Source organism: Nanorana parkeri, unplaced genomic scaffold, assembly GCF_000935625.1.
Source record: "Nanorana parkeri isolate BGI_ZX_2015 unplaced genomic scaffold, ASM93562v1 scaffold35, whole genome shotgun sequence".
Classification (NCBI taxonomy): Eukaryota; Metazoa; Chordata; class Amphibia; order Anura; family Dicroglossidae; genus Nanorana; species Nanorana parkeri.
Window position 1 is genome coordinate 2,657,527 of NW_017306303.1, and position 16,457 is coordinate 2,673,983.

Below are 16,457 nucleotides of genomic sequence, written 5' to 3' on the forward strand. Positions count from 1 at the left end.
CCTTGCAAAAAAAAAAAAAAAAAAAACCTTAATTGCTGTAGGACTGACTAGAGACGGGTGTTACCTCTGCAAGCATTCTCTCCTGGAATCTTCTGGAATCCATCTTTACAGCTGCAGTACACACTGGTCGGGGTCTGCTTACAATTCATCTCTTCTCCACAGATGGTGCTATTGGCATGACAGCCAAAATGTTGCACATCTGCAAGAGTAAACATCATAAAAGGTGAGTGGTAATTGATCACATTCAGTATCATGTACAGCCACCAAGGATAGAATTATTATATTTTATTAGAAATAGTTATAGAGTAAGCAGCACAGGTACTTCTTCATACAAAAGGTGTCTGTTTGCCTAGATTAACTGACCATCTAAAAGTAAGGCCCCTTTCATAGGGGCAGTTAAGGATGGGATCCATGCACGGATCCCCCCCTGAATGGAGCAGTACGGATCAGATGTCAACACTGTGACATCCATGTCTATCCAGATTTTTCCTGCATCTTATGATGGAGGACAGAACTAAAACAACTGGATCCCATGACGGTCTATGGGGAGTCGGATATAAACTGACTTGTGTCCATTTACATCAGGCTATCCCAATCTAGCATGATCAGGTCCAGCAAAACGGAACTCTGTTCCATTTGTTTTTCCAGACCTGGCCAGAGTTGGGGCTAACTGGGTGTAAACAGATGCCAGTTCATTTAGACCTAGCTGCCCATAGACTAGCATTGGGTATCTGATCGAGTCAGCCTGGAAAACTGACAGACGGACCTGATCGAACCATCTGTGTGAAATGGGCCCAAGACAGAAAGGGCAAACAGATTTACAGTGCAGGAATAAGAATACGTATACTGTATATTGCTGTTACTAAATGCCTTGAGATAAATCCTTCACTGACTCTAGAAAAACAGAGAAATACCCACTGTAAGTGCAATCAATTCAGACAACTAAAAGATATGTTTTAGTACACCTCATTTAGTACAATCATTAGAATGAGTTAAGGGGGCCTTGAAAAAGCCAGTATTGCTGAAGAAACATCGAGATTGTTTTTTGCCATAGCCATCAGAGTGGCACCTATATGATGTTCATATATGCATATACAGATATCTAGTATTTATTACATTGTTATTGTAAATAGAGCGATCCAGGTACATTGCACACAGAATTAAGTTTGCCTAGGACCTGTGAATGAAGGAGTGATTACCAGGAGGAGGGACATGTGCTGGAGCTGACATAACCCAGGAGCAGATCCCGCCGTCCCTGTTGACAGCATGGTTGGACCCCCAACAAGGAAATGTGTTGAAGCTTTTGGAGAGTCCAGTCAAAGAAATTGGATGTTTGTGTGCGAGTACAAAAATCAACCTGTGAGTGTACAGTTTGAGCTACATGCTGGAAAAATAGTTGGTATTGGTGGACTTGCATCTCAACTAACCCAGGTAGCTACTTGCAGACATAACTATGTAAAAAGTCTAATTTGACTTGGCAGTGCACTGAATAACAAAAAGGAGGGTGGGCTTAACCTCAGGAAATTTTATTTTATTATTGAAAATCTGGGCTGACAGTGATTTAATAATAAATACCCTGTTTGAAAAATACACACAGATGTTTTAAGGTGTACTAAAACGTATTGGTTGTGTGTCTGTTATGTACAGGTGCTGATTACACTATAAGATCCTTTCAGGAATGTGCACGTATCAGCTACATCTGGCTGGAAAATGAGGGTATGAGGATGTCCGCAGAGGTCTGCTGGTACACATACACATAGGAATCATTGCCCAATTTAGCCTAAATCCGCCAGACCATGCCAATATCACCTTGACTGGGTGACAATCAACCTATGTCTACAAGATCTGATAAATTCTCCAATAATCACATAATATAGGTATGATATAATAACTATCACGTAGTCTTTTTAATTTTTTTGTGAAAAGTAATTCCAGTAAAATAAAATCCCAACAGTCACACAAACAGTGGCGTAACAATCGTCATAGCGACCCAGGCGGCCGCTATGGGGCCAGGGCACAGGGGGGCCCAGCCAGGGCCGCCTGGGTCGCTATGGCATGTGGGGGTGCTGGCTGTCCCTGACACAGCTCAGCAGCTGCCACGGCGCATTTCCCCTCATAGCCGCTGCGGAGCTGTGTCAGTGACAGCCAGCCGCTGCGGCAGATGAGGGCGGTGTTCGGAATGGAGGAGGCGGGGCCCGCCTCCTCTTACATCACTGGCCAGCGACCTAAGAGCAGGTGGGGCCAGTGATGTAAGAGAAGGCAGGGCCCGTCGATAGCAGAGGAGGCGGGCCTGTGGACGGAACAGGAGTCGGGGGCCCGGCGACCACAGAGGCGCTGACAGGTAAGGATCTCAGACCCTGCAGAGCCCACTATAGAGAGTCTATGGTGGGCTCTGCAGGGTCACTCTCCGCTGGGGCTCTGCAAGTGGCATGACTAGCAATCACGGGGCCCCATACAAAATTTCGCTATGGGGCCCTGAGATTTCTAGTTACGCCCCTGCACACAAATACATACAAAGTCCAACTGAGACAGAAACCATTTACCCTGGAAGTATTTTTAGAAGATATGGAAGGAAATCAGAATTCCTGAAGGAAACCTACATGTATTATACATGCTCAATATACATCCAAATGAATACGAAGACTACAGTGCAAACAGTGGTATCATCTGTAGAATCTGCATTGACCTAAATGTAACTGTTTATGTATCTACCACATTTTAGATCCTTGATCTTACATCTGTTTATTCTCACTCTAGGGAGTAATGCAAGAGTTTTGGATCCAATATTCATTAGCAGATTCACTTCTAATCTGAGTTTTTGACTTTCGCAAGCCTTTGCTGGGATGAGTCAGTACACCAGACAATGCAGGTGACACAAACTTACTGTATGGACAGTTTTCTTCATCAGAGCCATCTCCACAATCATCAAACAGGTTACACCGGAAGTCAGAGCTGATGCATTTGCTATTTTTACATTTGAATTCTTGTTTGTCTACGTCACATGACTTAGGTTTGTGCAAGTCTAAATTGTAATAGAAAAAAAGAAAATCAAGATTAGGCAAACTATACCACCTTTTATTTATTATTACCATAAGACATGTACATATCATACATAGTTTGTTACAAAAAGTGATGTTAAAAAGGATAATTGCACCAATATTTCAGTTGTAAGTGGATGCTGAATCTCATGCTGGCTTCTTATTCTCATCTCTCTTGAAGATACTCTACTTTAAAATTAAACTATACAGTAAAAAAAAAAAAATGTAACAATCCATTGCAAATGGCCAAGTATAATCTTGTACTTTGTTCATGAATTGCCCTGCCCCATAAGTCCATTGGTTCTCCATACTTTGCTCTAGGGATTGATACCCAATGAAAAAGATATGGTGGTAGGATTAAATTAGGCCAAAAAGAATGCCAGGCTTTATGAGTGCAAAGGATAAAAACGACATGACTCGAAAAAACAGGACTTTCCACTTACCACAATTCTCTTCATCTGTTCCATCTCCACAATTATCATTTCCATCACAGACACGTGATGTGCTCAGACACACACGGTCATTCCTGCAGCGGAATTGTCTGTACGGTGGACAGCTGAACTTCACTGGTGTAGACATCAACAAAAAACAGAGTACAGTGTCAAGAACTATACATGTAATTCAAATATCATTGTAATCACTATTCAGGCCAAACCATTAAACGAGGTGTTTTATTTTAACTCCTTCACGACTGAGCTTTTTTTCAGTTTCTGTTAATGACTGATGCACTTTTTACATTTTTGCTGTGTGATTCTTCCACAATAGCAATATACTTTCTTAGTAAGTGCACCCACAGATATTATATATTGATTTTCAGAGGTCAGATAAGGCTATATATTTGTATCACATATGTGTGCCTAATGCCTCACTTAGGATGAATAAAATGTATAAAAATTTGGAAAAAAACTTAAATAAAACACTTTTCCCCCCAGTTTTGATTATTATTTTTTAGAAAAATAGCACAGCTAAAACCAATGCATTATAATAAATTCATTTATTTGTCCTTTATTTAAAAGCATCTCACATCCCTGGAATTTCAGAATTTTTTTGTGTACTTCGGTCGAAAACTAAAAACTAAATATTTTTTTTCCCCTCTAAAAGCTAATAGTGGTAAGGTTAGATGGCCTACAATGTCACTGTCACGAAGTGTCACTGTCACACTTGGTGACAGTGACACACTTTGAGCATTGCCGTCAGGGGGTTTAATAAACAAATTAACCTCATAAGGTGGAAAACAAATATACATATAAAATTTAATTTTGTTATTTTTTTTATACTTTACACTTCTTTTTTGTCAATTATTTCAAGCAGTCGCTATTACTGCTTGATATTTAATTTTTTTTTTTAAATGTTGGTTATGATTAGGCTGCTCCAAACCTAGGAACAGCCAATAATAAGTTTAGTGACACTGATTTCTGACATGCTGATTCTGATTTCAGAATCAGATGTTACTAAAGACTTCTGATCATTCCTAGAACGATCAGAAGTCTAGTACAATGTTTCAACATTTTGCTACATGTTTCGAAGCTTCATAGAAACCTCTAGCAATTAGCCAGTACACAGGATCTGTATAGAGCCCTTAAAACAGATCCAAGCTGTACAGAGCTGTCAAAACTGTGACAGCAGAGCGGTTCACACAGTTCTGTTGTCACTGTCATAGTCAATTGCTAACAGCGATTAGTTATCTGTAAAAGCTTAATTATTTCCTTAATGGATGCTTTAATATTGAGGCATCAATTAATGAACAGTAACCGCTGATTCTCAGCGGTTACCGGCTTTGGAAAGCTCCAAATAGCTGATCACGTCTCCAGTCATGAAGGGGTTAAATAATGCTATCAAGCCAAGGGAGCACATCACGTGAATGCACTACATGGCGATGCAAACATCAGACTGTAAACTGTACATCTGATTGTGCAACTTAATGCACTGTCATACAACATCAGTCTCCGTATCTGCCCCTCATGTCACAAAGGCACATGCCAAAGCTAAAGGCAATTGGTATGATAAATGGCAGACTCCTGGTAGTACTAGCTGTATCATTTCGGCATGCTCCATTTGCATTATCACATTCCTGGGTACAGCAGATTGCCCAACACTAGTAAATACTCACAGCATTCCTCTGGTCTCTCATCTGAATTGTCCCCACAGTCATCTTCTCCATCACATTTCCAAGCCAATGGTTTGCAGAGCGTGTTGTTACACTGAAACTCGTCCAGAGGGCAGGTTCGGACTACTGAGCAGATGCACATACAATAAGTATCAAAACTAGAGCCGCAAAACCACCTTTCATTTCCATTGCTAACTTTTTTCTGTATTACTTAGGATCTACTGAATGCGTGATGGATATTCTTCATAATTAAATGGTTGTTAATCACAAAGAAACTATATTATTATTTTTTTTTACTGTTGAGAAATCTTGTTTCCAACAATATTGCCTGCAGCCTTGTAAAGCACATCCAGCTGTATGCAGTATCTGCTCCAGGGAGATAGATACTCATTCTGTTTAAAAGGACCCTGTCACTTAAAAAAACTCTCTAGAAGTAGGTACCTATAAACAGAACACATATCTCTCCTGCTACCCATGCAGTTCAATGCTGCTCTGATCCTGAGAAACCCTGAAGTCTGCTGGGGAACCAACGCTTCCATGGGGCTCTCACTGGTTGCTCCTGTTGACCTCCATGTTACTGCCAGATACAGCAGTGATGTGAAGATCAGCAGGGCAGTGGCAGATGTGTGGGATAACCTGGGAATCAACCCTCCTGGAAGCAATAAAAGTGGCAGAGGTCTTGTCAGCTCAAAGAGGAAGTTATGAGCCCATTGGGTTTCTGGCAGTTATTTTTCTGTACTTAAAGCTTTCTTAAAAGGATAAAATATGGAGAAATGTGCAAATATGGCAGAGATGTATTGAATGTGTTTTATTTTGCCCTAGTGTATATTTAATGCAGAGCAGGTCTACTGTGTGTAAACAGTACACTGTAGTGGGGACCAGAAACTGTCCATTTACAGCAAACATAGATAAAAACACTTGGCTGGGTCATGTTACTGCAAACAAGGTTCATCTTCAGAAACCCTAACCCATCATATTAGCATTTCCTTTTACAGAAGCTATAAGGATTAGTACAAAAGCATTTCACCTTCAAATAATAAATTATCTAAAACATATTTGAAGAAGGATGCAGAGAAGAAGGTGATCTAGATATAATGTCAAGTATGAAATACTTTATGAAAGAGGTAATGAATATCAGCTGAAGATTATGGTATACTTTGAAGTTTTTAACTTGTTCCATTTCTTTAGCAGGGAAAACACACCAGCAACTTAAAGTATATTTCATCTTTTGCAGTCAAATTTGAGATAACTCCTCCATATGTGTGTTATTTGCTCCTATTCACACAGCATAATGAAAAAAATAATTGTTAAACATTTTTTTATCATTTAGATTTTCCTTTGGAGCAGGCTGCAATTTACTCTGAACAATTGCAAAGTGAGTCTATTCTTGGGGACATAGCGAGTTTTCCTCTAGAACTCCTTATTTAGTAAAGTCAAGTGCAAGTAAAAAGCACTTAAAATTTAAGCAGAAAGATGTCAATGGGACCATGTAACAAAAGCAGAAATGATTAAACATGTATGCTATGTTAATGGGAACATGTAACAAATATAAAATAGGTGTTATCCCAATTTGGCTACAAAAGTGGAAATACACTTTAAAGTCTTTAATGCTTGGGTGGACTACATATGAATCAATCTGACATTGAAAATCAAAGTACACTTACCTCTAGTACTACAATTCAGCTCATCACTTCCATCCATACAGTCAGCATCAGCATCGCAGGCCCAGCGGTGTGGAATACAGTGGCCATTTGAACACTTGAACTGGTCGAGCTCACATCTCGGCACACAATCTTTCTGTTTTTAGACAACAGAGGGAACACACTCAATTTTCTGAGAAAATCAGCGAATATTCTGATATCACAAGCACGCTAGAGTAAAACTCAACGAGCATCCAAAAAACCTCCACAGGTCTGGTGTTAATATGATCGCTTATTGGCCTCTTGATTTTTTTTTTACTAAACTACTGAGCTCCAGGGCATCATTGCAAACAATAAACAGAAGACCAGATTGGTACAACATTACACGTTTGTCAGTAGTTATGAGAAAGTGCAACAGTAACAAGACTATATAAATAATAATAAAATAATCATGTGTATCATGATGTTTGTGTCAGTGGCACCCTCTAGTGGCTGAGTTCCAGTATGTATCACATTGTTAAAGCCCACTTCGGCCTTTGTAAGTGATTTGAATTTATTGTGGTAATGCAGAGGTGCACTGATGATGTATATGTGTGCACATTTTATGACTCGCATTACTGGCTTTTTACATTTTTTATGGACTACAAATTCAAACGTCCCTCCACAGGAAACTCAATCTGACACTGGGGTTGGATTGTCATGCACAGGCTGCAAAGCAGCTGTCCCCCTCCCTGTGCATCATTGTAACAAGATCACTGCACACCAGCCCTGCCTCTCCAGATCACTGTGCACTGTTCAGGGGGTGTTGCACTATGAATATTAAGAAATTGGAGGTGAGCTCAGTTATCACAGAGAAGCACGTGCGTGAGGGAAGCACAGCACTGTAAGAAATGTAGATTTCCATCCCCTACACTGTAGTTCCCACTGTGCACAGCAGCCTGCAATCTACGCAGACTGCCAGCAGAGCACAGAGGCGGCCATTTCAAAAGGTACCATGAGGAGATGGAGGACTGCTAAAAAGTACGTTTCTGTTTAATACGCAGCAACTGCATATGCCTGCTACACGTACACTCGGCGTACATTCCTGGCATATTTTCTTTTTAAATACATCTGCAAAGGTATTTTCTTTTTAAATACCTCTGGAAATGGGCTTTAAGGAAGTCCCTACTAAAAGACATGCAGGCTGTTATTGCGGATTTGTGAAATGTTAGCTGCCAGACTCCCATTCTGATCCCCTAGCTTTGTTACTTCCTCAGCCACTGACCAAGAACAAGTTAGCAGCTTTTAAAGTCAGAACTCCTGCCCAGCACATCAGGTCAGTGACTCAAAGTCATTGCAACCAGATAATCAGCATTGCCAGAAGGAGAGGTCATCAATGGCAGCCTACATATCTCTGACAGTACAGTTTTTTTTAAAAACATCATAACTGTAAATAGGTGCTCACCTCATCCGAGCCATCAATGCAATCATGATCGCCATCACACTTCCATCGACCAGCAATACAACGCCCATTGGCACATGAAAATTCACTTTCTGAACATGGCCGCGGTGCTAAAAAGAAAACAGATGGGAAATGATGCAAGATGGTCCATAGTGAAAACACGTATCTATGCTAACTGGTAAGACTCCAATGAAGTCTGCAACTATTAAAGTGAGAGGGAAGAAGAGTATTCCCAACACTAATTGAAAAAATAAGAATGAAGTGTAGAAATTGAACAGGCTTGTACAGATTCTCAGCACCAATTCTGACAAGTACAGCACCTCATTTTGCAGTGCAATACGCTGAATGAAGAGCCAATTCACAGTAGGGCAAGCCACTGCAGTGTGGTAAACATGCGTTACGTTGCTTGTTGATATGCATCCAGTTTAGGCAGCACGTACACATAACAAAGGATCTAAAATAGTGCATGCTGCATTTTTTGCTAATGCAGTCCACTGCAACACACAGGTGTGTTGTGGAGGTGCACCGGCGCACGTAACCTGCATTACCACACATGTGCCCACAACACAGTGGCGTGAATGGACTCTAAAGCTCAATTGCACTTTCAGTTTAACTCAGCTAAATCCATTCCGGGTGCAGTCTGTTTACTTTAGGAAGTAGCCACAGCTGTAGGAAAATGTGTCCCCAACCAGCAGGCTGCAGAGAAAAACCCTTGCTCTCCGAGTGGAAGCATCAGTCTCTCTGCACAGGTCCAACTTACCCCCTGTAGAGTCAGACATATTGCTCTGCAATCAGCAAAGCTCATCTGTGCTGATTGGAGACCGCCAATGTATCAGGGGGGCATATTGGACCTCCGTAGCGAGACAGCTGCTTCCACACATAGAGTAAGCATTCCACTCTGCAGCAGGCTGGCAGGATACAGACCTTTCTACTTCCCATAGACTAATAGTGGTGCTGATTATGTTTGGGACCTTTGAATAAAGTTTTTGTAGATTTTCTCCTAATATTTATGAAGCGTTTCTTAGAAATAGGCTACTCTTCTAATACATGTGTTATACTTGAGGATGTGCTGAGGCTTCCTGTATATATGAAACTGCCATTGTGTAATATTTTCCATTTGAGCAGTCAAAACCAAACTTAAGCCACAACTTTTTATTTCATTTTGGACAGATCAAGGAATTCTGTCTGGTTTATTTTATTGCCATAAGTGTGGCAATACTACGGTAGAATTTGGCATTATGGTCACCCAGGACTCTCAGCCAGAGGGGCTGATGGGTTTCAGAAAGCAAGTGTTTTTACAGGGAAAGAGCTGGAAGTGGGAGGTTTCAAAAAGGATTGGGAGGAATGAAATTTCCATATCTGGGTCCATGTTTTGGTAGTGACCAACACCTGCTGATTGCACAACTTTTATGGTAAGGGTGCTGGCTAGGATTCAGGGCTCCACCTGGAAGACAGGGAAGGTTCCTGCCCAGGAGTCAGGAGGACTCAACCTAAGGAGTCAGAGTAGAAGCAGGTGGCGTGTGTGCTGGAAGCACATGAGAAACAGTCGGGGAGGCTGGGCAGGGATGTGTGTAAGAGTCACAAGAGAGGTTTGCAAAACCTCTGAGAGCTGCTAAACGGTATTGAGCACTGCTGTGGACTGTTGTACTGCAGGGAAAGACCCTAAGGCCTGGTTCACACCTGTACGTTTTGTAGCGCGTTCAATGCTCTAGGAGCGCTCTACAAAACGCTCAAACATGAAAATCCCATTGTTTTCTATGGGTATGGTTCACACCTTGCCGTATTTCAGCCTGTCTGAACGCGCTACAAAACGGCCTATGCTTGAAATGGTACATGAGCTTCTTTGCAGCGTTTTTGTTGCGCGTTTCCATTGGGATACAGCCAAGTAGCCCTCGGAAACGCGCGTTTGTCGCGTAAAAACGCGCGTCACGAAACGCGTGACAAACGCGCATATTCGATACGCCTAGGTGTGAACAGAGCCTAAAGTCCTGGGATTGGGACACTGTGATCGTGTGTGACAATCTTGAGTTGGTGAGACTATTTATGTTACTTTGCTCAAAGGCAAGTGGACTTTTGTGCATCGTTTCGCTGATGGAAAGCTTTTATTGTTTGTGGAAGAATAAAAAAAACTGTCCTTTTATGTTGAATCGGCTTTAAGAGCGGGTCACTTAGCGCTCACCACTGTGCTAATATTCCAAACATATCACAGGAGATTTGAGTTGAACAGAAACATTTCTATTGATCTGCCAGAAATACATTAAACTCTTAACTGCCTGCAGTGAGCTGAAACCATTGCCTCTGCTACACTAAAATTCCAAGCAATGCTGCCAGTCCTAAGTTCTCCTCTGCTAGACTGCAGAGCATCACTTGCTTACGCTATGGAGAGGTAAAGGGGATGTGTTCTGTAGTCCAGCAGAGGAGAACTCCGAAAAGGCCGACAACACTGCTTGGGAATTCAGTGATACAGAGGCAATGTTGTCAGCTCACTACAGGAAGTTAGGATTTAATGCAAAATCAACTGGTATTTTTCTGGGGCAACGTGCATGTACTAAAGAGATGTAGTGTCCAACCCTAAACTGTATGTACAGATCAGTTCTACTGCATACAAATACATTTAGACAACAAAAAAACACATTTATGCCAACATCTGTATACACAATCCCTTCTTCCTGTCCTGGGTTTTTCAGGAGACATGCTTGGGTCACAAAACACCAGGGAGACAGAGAGCAAGGCAGGAAGCACATAGCAAGGGGATATAGAGGAATCGGCATGGTTAGTCATGTTATATGTAAAGATTTTTCTGCACCTACCTCTGGATGCCCCCAGTGACGACAGTGTTAAAATGGAGAAAAACATAACATGAGGTGAAATGGAACCAACACAAGTACACATGTGAGAACAGAAGGTGAGCTTCTATGCTGAAACAAAAGTTGTAGGCTGCAGACAGATGTGGAGAGAGATGGACAAACAGTGCCGTACAGTACAGTTAAGGAAAAATGGTGTCAACAACGGGAGCATGTGATGCAGTGAGAACGCAACACAACCTGAAATAACAGGAGGAAAAATGGCAACTTTCTAGAAACCAGATCTCTGTTTTTATGTATCTCAGTCCCAGGAAAGAAATTAGAAGCATTAGTCATACCAGCCAGAATCAAACGGTTCTTATTATGTGGAAATTAAGATCAACACTGACACAACCACGCCTGCACTTACACACACACACACAAGTCTGGCTAATTATTAGAGTCATGTTATTTTCTTTTTTTAGAAATGCATAAGAAGAATTCCACTGTATCGGATAATGGCTGTTTAGTCCTTCCTTTATAACATGAATGACTGGTTAGCAGTAATTGACAAAACTGAATGCATGTAAGATGCACATACTGCACGTCTCCTCATCAGAGTTGTCACCACAATCATTGTCGTAGTCACACTGCCAGCGGCCAGGGACGCAGCGGTTGTTCTTGCAGCGGAACTGATAAGGTTCACACGTTCGCTCATCTGGAATTAAGAAAACAAAAACATAAGCTCTATTTACAGGGTGTCGCTAAATATAAGCGGACAGGAAAAACATTATCATTGTGGCACAAAGATCTTATGATCTAGTGAGATTCAAAAGTGTATCATACCGCATTCCTCTTTGGGTTCATCTGAGCTGTCTCCACAGTCATCTTCACCGTCACATTTCCAGCGCGCGGGGATACACCTCCCAGAGTCCTTACACCGGAACTCATCCACTCCGCATGTCATTTGAGCTGTAGGAAATAAAAAAGAATAGCAGGTGACTCGACAAAGTCCCTGAGAAATCCAGTGTGTGTGTTCTAATGCCAGCCAAACGCGTGATGCCTGCGGTTGAAAGGGTGCTTTAAGCAAAATGTCCCAGAGGACCATTCTGTGCAGACAAGAATAACAGCATCTGCCCGTAATGTGGGCTTTGGCACGGCAGCTCCAGCTGTTATGATTGGCTGCCCTGGAAGAGCTCCCCCCCCCCACCCCCTGTTTTGGAAGTACAATAAAACAAAAGTTAGCTAAAGAATTTTCTTGAAAAAAGTACACGATACATACACTCACTGTATGAGTCCTAAAGAAGCATTGAAACTCCATTATCAAACATATTCACGAAATAGATATGACAAAGTAGCAATTTCACATGGAAGGAACAGGCGGCATATAGACAGACAGATCACTTACTGAGAACAATGAGCAGCACTCACGTAATTACCACACCTGCTGCGTGAGTGTGTGACTAAAGAAAAGACGCATTGCATTTTCCATAGAGAGAAGATATTTTCCAATACCCCGTGAGTGATAACAAGCACTTCTGATGCTCATTATCGCACAGGGGTTCACCCCACATGCTAATCATTGTAAGTGATGCTTGAAAGTGTTCCCTGCGTATGGCTGACTATATGCAAATACTGTGTGCTGGCAGCTACTTTTTCTAGAACTTTTTATTTTAAAGGAGCAGCATGGGGAGAGTAAAACATACACTACCCAATATTTAGAGGCGGTGTGGGACACTGCAGCTGTCCCATACTGGCTCCAAGACCAGGAGCTGACCAAACACATGACCGCTGATCAATCAGCTCTTGGTCTCTGCTCCTATAGACTGTCAGTCACCGCACCCCACAGGGTTCCCCCCTCCCTGTTCCTCCAGCGCTGGCTTGAGCTACAGAGAGGGAAGGGGGCGGACACAGCTGGCTCTGAACCCTCAATAGGATCCTTCTTCACTGTGGTGCACCTGTGCCCTGTCAGCTGATATCTGGCATAAAGAGTCTATTAGTAAATGTACCCCTGTAACCCAAAAGAGAAGTAAAGCCAAAAAGGTTTTGTTTCACTTCTATTTTAAATAAAACAGTAACCGGTTTCCTTAATGGATATGAAGAAACCCTGATTGGCTGCTATGGGTAACTGCTTCAACTTTGCCTCAGTTTTTGTTACAACCCCATACTCCATAATTATTATCATCAAAATTGTGTCATAGGTGCCATCTATTACTATTATTGAAAAGATTACACAAAAGCCAAGTTCCTTACTGCAGTTATCAGGCTCATCAGATGCGTCCACACAGTCGTTATCCCTGTCACACACCCAGACACGGGGGATGCACCGCTTGTTAATTGTGCACTGGAACTGATTTGGAGCACAGGTGACTTCAGCTAAAAAGAAAAAGAGAGAATGAAAATATTTTAGCTGAAACAGATAAGTCAAGCAACAGGAAGAATATGCTGATAAAAGTAATAATAACAAAAAGGTACATGGAATCAGAGGGTATAAAATATAACTGCACCAATGTACAACACACTATGCATCAGTACTACTAAAGAGTTAAAGATATATTTAATATCCTAACACAGAATCCAATGCAATCTGCTTTAACACAATAAAAGACAGCTAAAAGAGATAGAAAATACTGCAGGAGATATTCAATAAAGCTTGATTCATATCAAACAGAAAATACAGATGGAACCCACAGGGTTTATATTCTTACAATTCTTGTAATAAAAGCAGGAATTGGTATAAAATCATGTCTACTTTGCATACTGTGTGAGAACCAGAATATCTAGAGGCATTTTTTTATATTAGCTCAGAATTCATTGCACATGAAGACACAGAGTTCCAAGCCCAGATATATAAGCTATATGTACGCAATAAAATAATAGGTTTTATTCCAAATGTCTTTCTGTAATTGTGAGTTGTAGGAGTATCTGTACTAAAGGTTAACAATCCGTTTCCATAATATACTATATGTAGGTCTTCTGCATCAATGAAAACTGAAGGGGGGTTTGGGAGGGTAAAGCTACTACCTTTCTTAGAGCCCAGTTCCACCTTCATCCATCTCTGTTCTCACATAATGGTAAGACATTTGCCCCAGGTCTTTGCCAATTTTCGGACACAAATAGTTGTTCATGTACAACTTTAAAGAACTTTCTTGGTTTAGCATGCACTATTAGGGAATCGATTTGTTTTCAATTGCTCTGTTTTTTAGATTTTGGCTATTCAACTATCATTTTCAATCTGCTGTACTATTAATAATTTTTTCTTAGTGTACAATTGTAGGACTTGATTTTTCAAGCATAAGTGCTTGTCGGCATCTAGATCTTAAGGCCCAATTGAACTTTCAGTTTAAATTTCCTAAATTCCAGGTCAATCAACACAAAAAGTGTACAAAATCTTAGTTTGTTTCTTTTAAAAAATCAACCACAGCCTGAGTAGAACAGCCTGTGTCTTGCCAGCATGCTGCAAAGTGGGACCCTTGTTCTTGCCCTTGCTATGGGGAAGTAGTGTTCTCCCTGCAGAGGTTTAACATGTACCCAATTGAGTCAGGGCCGGAGCTCTCCAATCAGTTGGGAGCATGAGCTTTGCTGATTGCAGAGCTATAGGTCTGACTCAGAGCAAAGTTTGCACTTTGCAGCTGCTGGCAGGGGACAGGCTTTTCTACTCATGCTGTGGCTGCTGTAGAAAGAAAACAAACTATAAACCACTGAACACCTTTTGTTTTAATGCACCTGGAATTTACCTGACAAACTGAAGGTTGAATTGGGATTTAGGTTGTATGGGAACCAATAGCTTGCACTGCCACAACACCTCTTTCATTGTGTACCTGAAGAACTGTATACACAATAATTCCACAAATGTTTTACGGGAAGATCGGCAAATTTAGAACTTTCGTAATAAAATGTTACTGTCCCTAAATTACATTTATTTATAAGTGAATAACATTAATGGACAGAGCAGACTCTAATTCACCACTATGTGGACCCTAATGTCACCTATGTTGCACTGAAATTATGTTTTTGTTACATGTGAGAATTTGGGATATTCGATTCTGTACAGTACTTACGACAATCCTTTTCATCATCTCCATCCCCACAGTTGTCTTGACCATTGCATCGGAAGATTCCAGGTATGCAGCGATTAGTATTGGTGCACTTGAACTGGCTGGGCAGACACACATGAATATCTACAGGGAACAGAATGGGAAAATATGTCATAAAGAACACGTATCTAGATGATGTATACATGTAAGAAAACGTTGAGTGTAAGAATTGCAGGAAAGAGAAATGTGGCACAGTAATCCATAGCAAACACACTGATTACAGGCAACTGTTTTCTATAGCATGTTAGTCAAATTAGAATTGGCTGCCGTGGACTGTATTGAATCCATAAATAAGCTCCAAATCATACACGGAGCTGAAATGTTTAAAATACCATAACTCAACATTTCATTTGCCAGTAAGTTACATTTATGAAAAGTAAATACAATTTCTTAAAAAAAAATCTTTGTGTGTGCTTTTTATTTGCACATTCACTGTGTATAGCATGTCAAAGATCTGCGGGATAGAAATTGTTCTTTGGAACTCAAATCGCTCTAGAATGCATCACACACAGCTGAATTAACATCTGAAAGTGCTTAAACTAACAGCCAGTACTGAAGTGTAGGCACCTTGTGATTCCTACTGAACCAGACTGAGAGACCATTTAAAGGCTCAGGAACCCTTTGCAGGTGTTATGGCTTAATTAGCTGATTAGAGTGGGACACTTTGAGCCTAGAATATTGCACCTTTTCACAATATTCTCATTTTCTGAGATTGTGGATCTGGGTTTTCATGAGCTGTAAGCCATAATCATCACAATTATGACAAATCACGGCTTGAATTATCTTGCTTTGCATGTAATGAGTCTATCTCATATATTAGTTTCACCTTTTAAGTTGCATTAGTGAAATAAATGAACTTTTGCACGATATTCTAATTATTCGAGTTTCACCTGTAGATATTCCTACATCCTTTTCCCAAAAAACAAAGCAAAGCTCTGTCCTTTCTCTATACAATTTTATAGAAAGAAGTGGTGACATTTTTTAGGTCATCTATCTATCTAAATCTTGTTTTTGATTCCCCAAGAAAGACATATTGCTGCAGCTATGCTAACAGTCTCACCGCAGTTGGCTTCATCTGAGTTGTCCTGGCAGTCATTGTCACCATCACAGATGAAGGCAGGGTTGGTACAGATTCCAGTGGAGCACTGAAACTGTCCTGGGCGACATTTGAAATCCGCTGAAGAGAAACAAAAAACACTAAGAACACAGTAGAAGATGTATGATTTCCAAAAAAAGTGGGCCTCTGCTTGAGAGCCCACTATCTTTCATTACTGGAAGTAAGTTACCTACCACAGCCATATCCCTTAAAGTATTATGTTTAATAATACAGTACAGGTGGTTTTTAAGGAAT

The 16,457-nt window shown here is 40.9% G+C and overlaps 1 protein-coding gene across 1 annotated transcript in view; it reads right to left on the minus strand.

Moving 5' to 3' along the window:
* LRP1 (LDL receptor related protein 1) overlaps window positions 1-16,457 on the minus strand; it is a 292,446-nt gene that overhangs the window by 22,051 nt on the left and 253,938 nt on the right. The window contains exons 64-74 of the mRNA XM_018569629.1: window positions 16,167-16,283; window positions 15,071-15,190; window positions 13,263-13,385; window positions 11,856-11,981; window positions 11,611-11,727; window positions 8,230-8,336; window positions 6,810-6,942; window positions 5,149-5,268; window positions 3,482-3,604; window positions 2,885-3,022; window positions 65-199 (exon numbers count right to left, since the gene is read on the minus strand). Of these exons, the coding sequence (XP_018425131.1) occupies window positions 65-199; window positions 2,885-3,022; window positions 3,482-3,604; window positions 5,149-5,268; window positions 6,810-6,942; window positions 8,230-8,336; window positions 11,611-11,727; window positions 11,856-11,981; window positions 13,263-13,385; window positions 15,071-15,190; window positions 16,167-16,283 (1,359 nt within the window). The remainder of the gene's footprint in view (window positions 1-64; window positions 200-2,884; window positions 3,023-3,481; window positions 3,605-5,148; window positions 5,269-6,809; window positions 6,943-8,229; window positions 8,337-11,610; window positions 11,728-11,855; window positions 11,982-13,262; window positions 13,386-15,070; window positions 15,191-16,166; window positions 16,284-16,457) is intronic.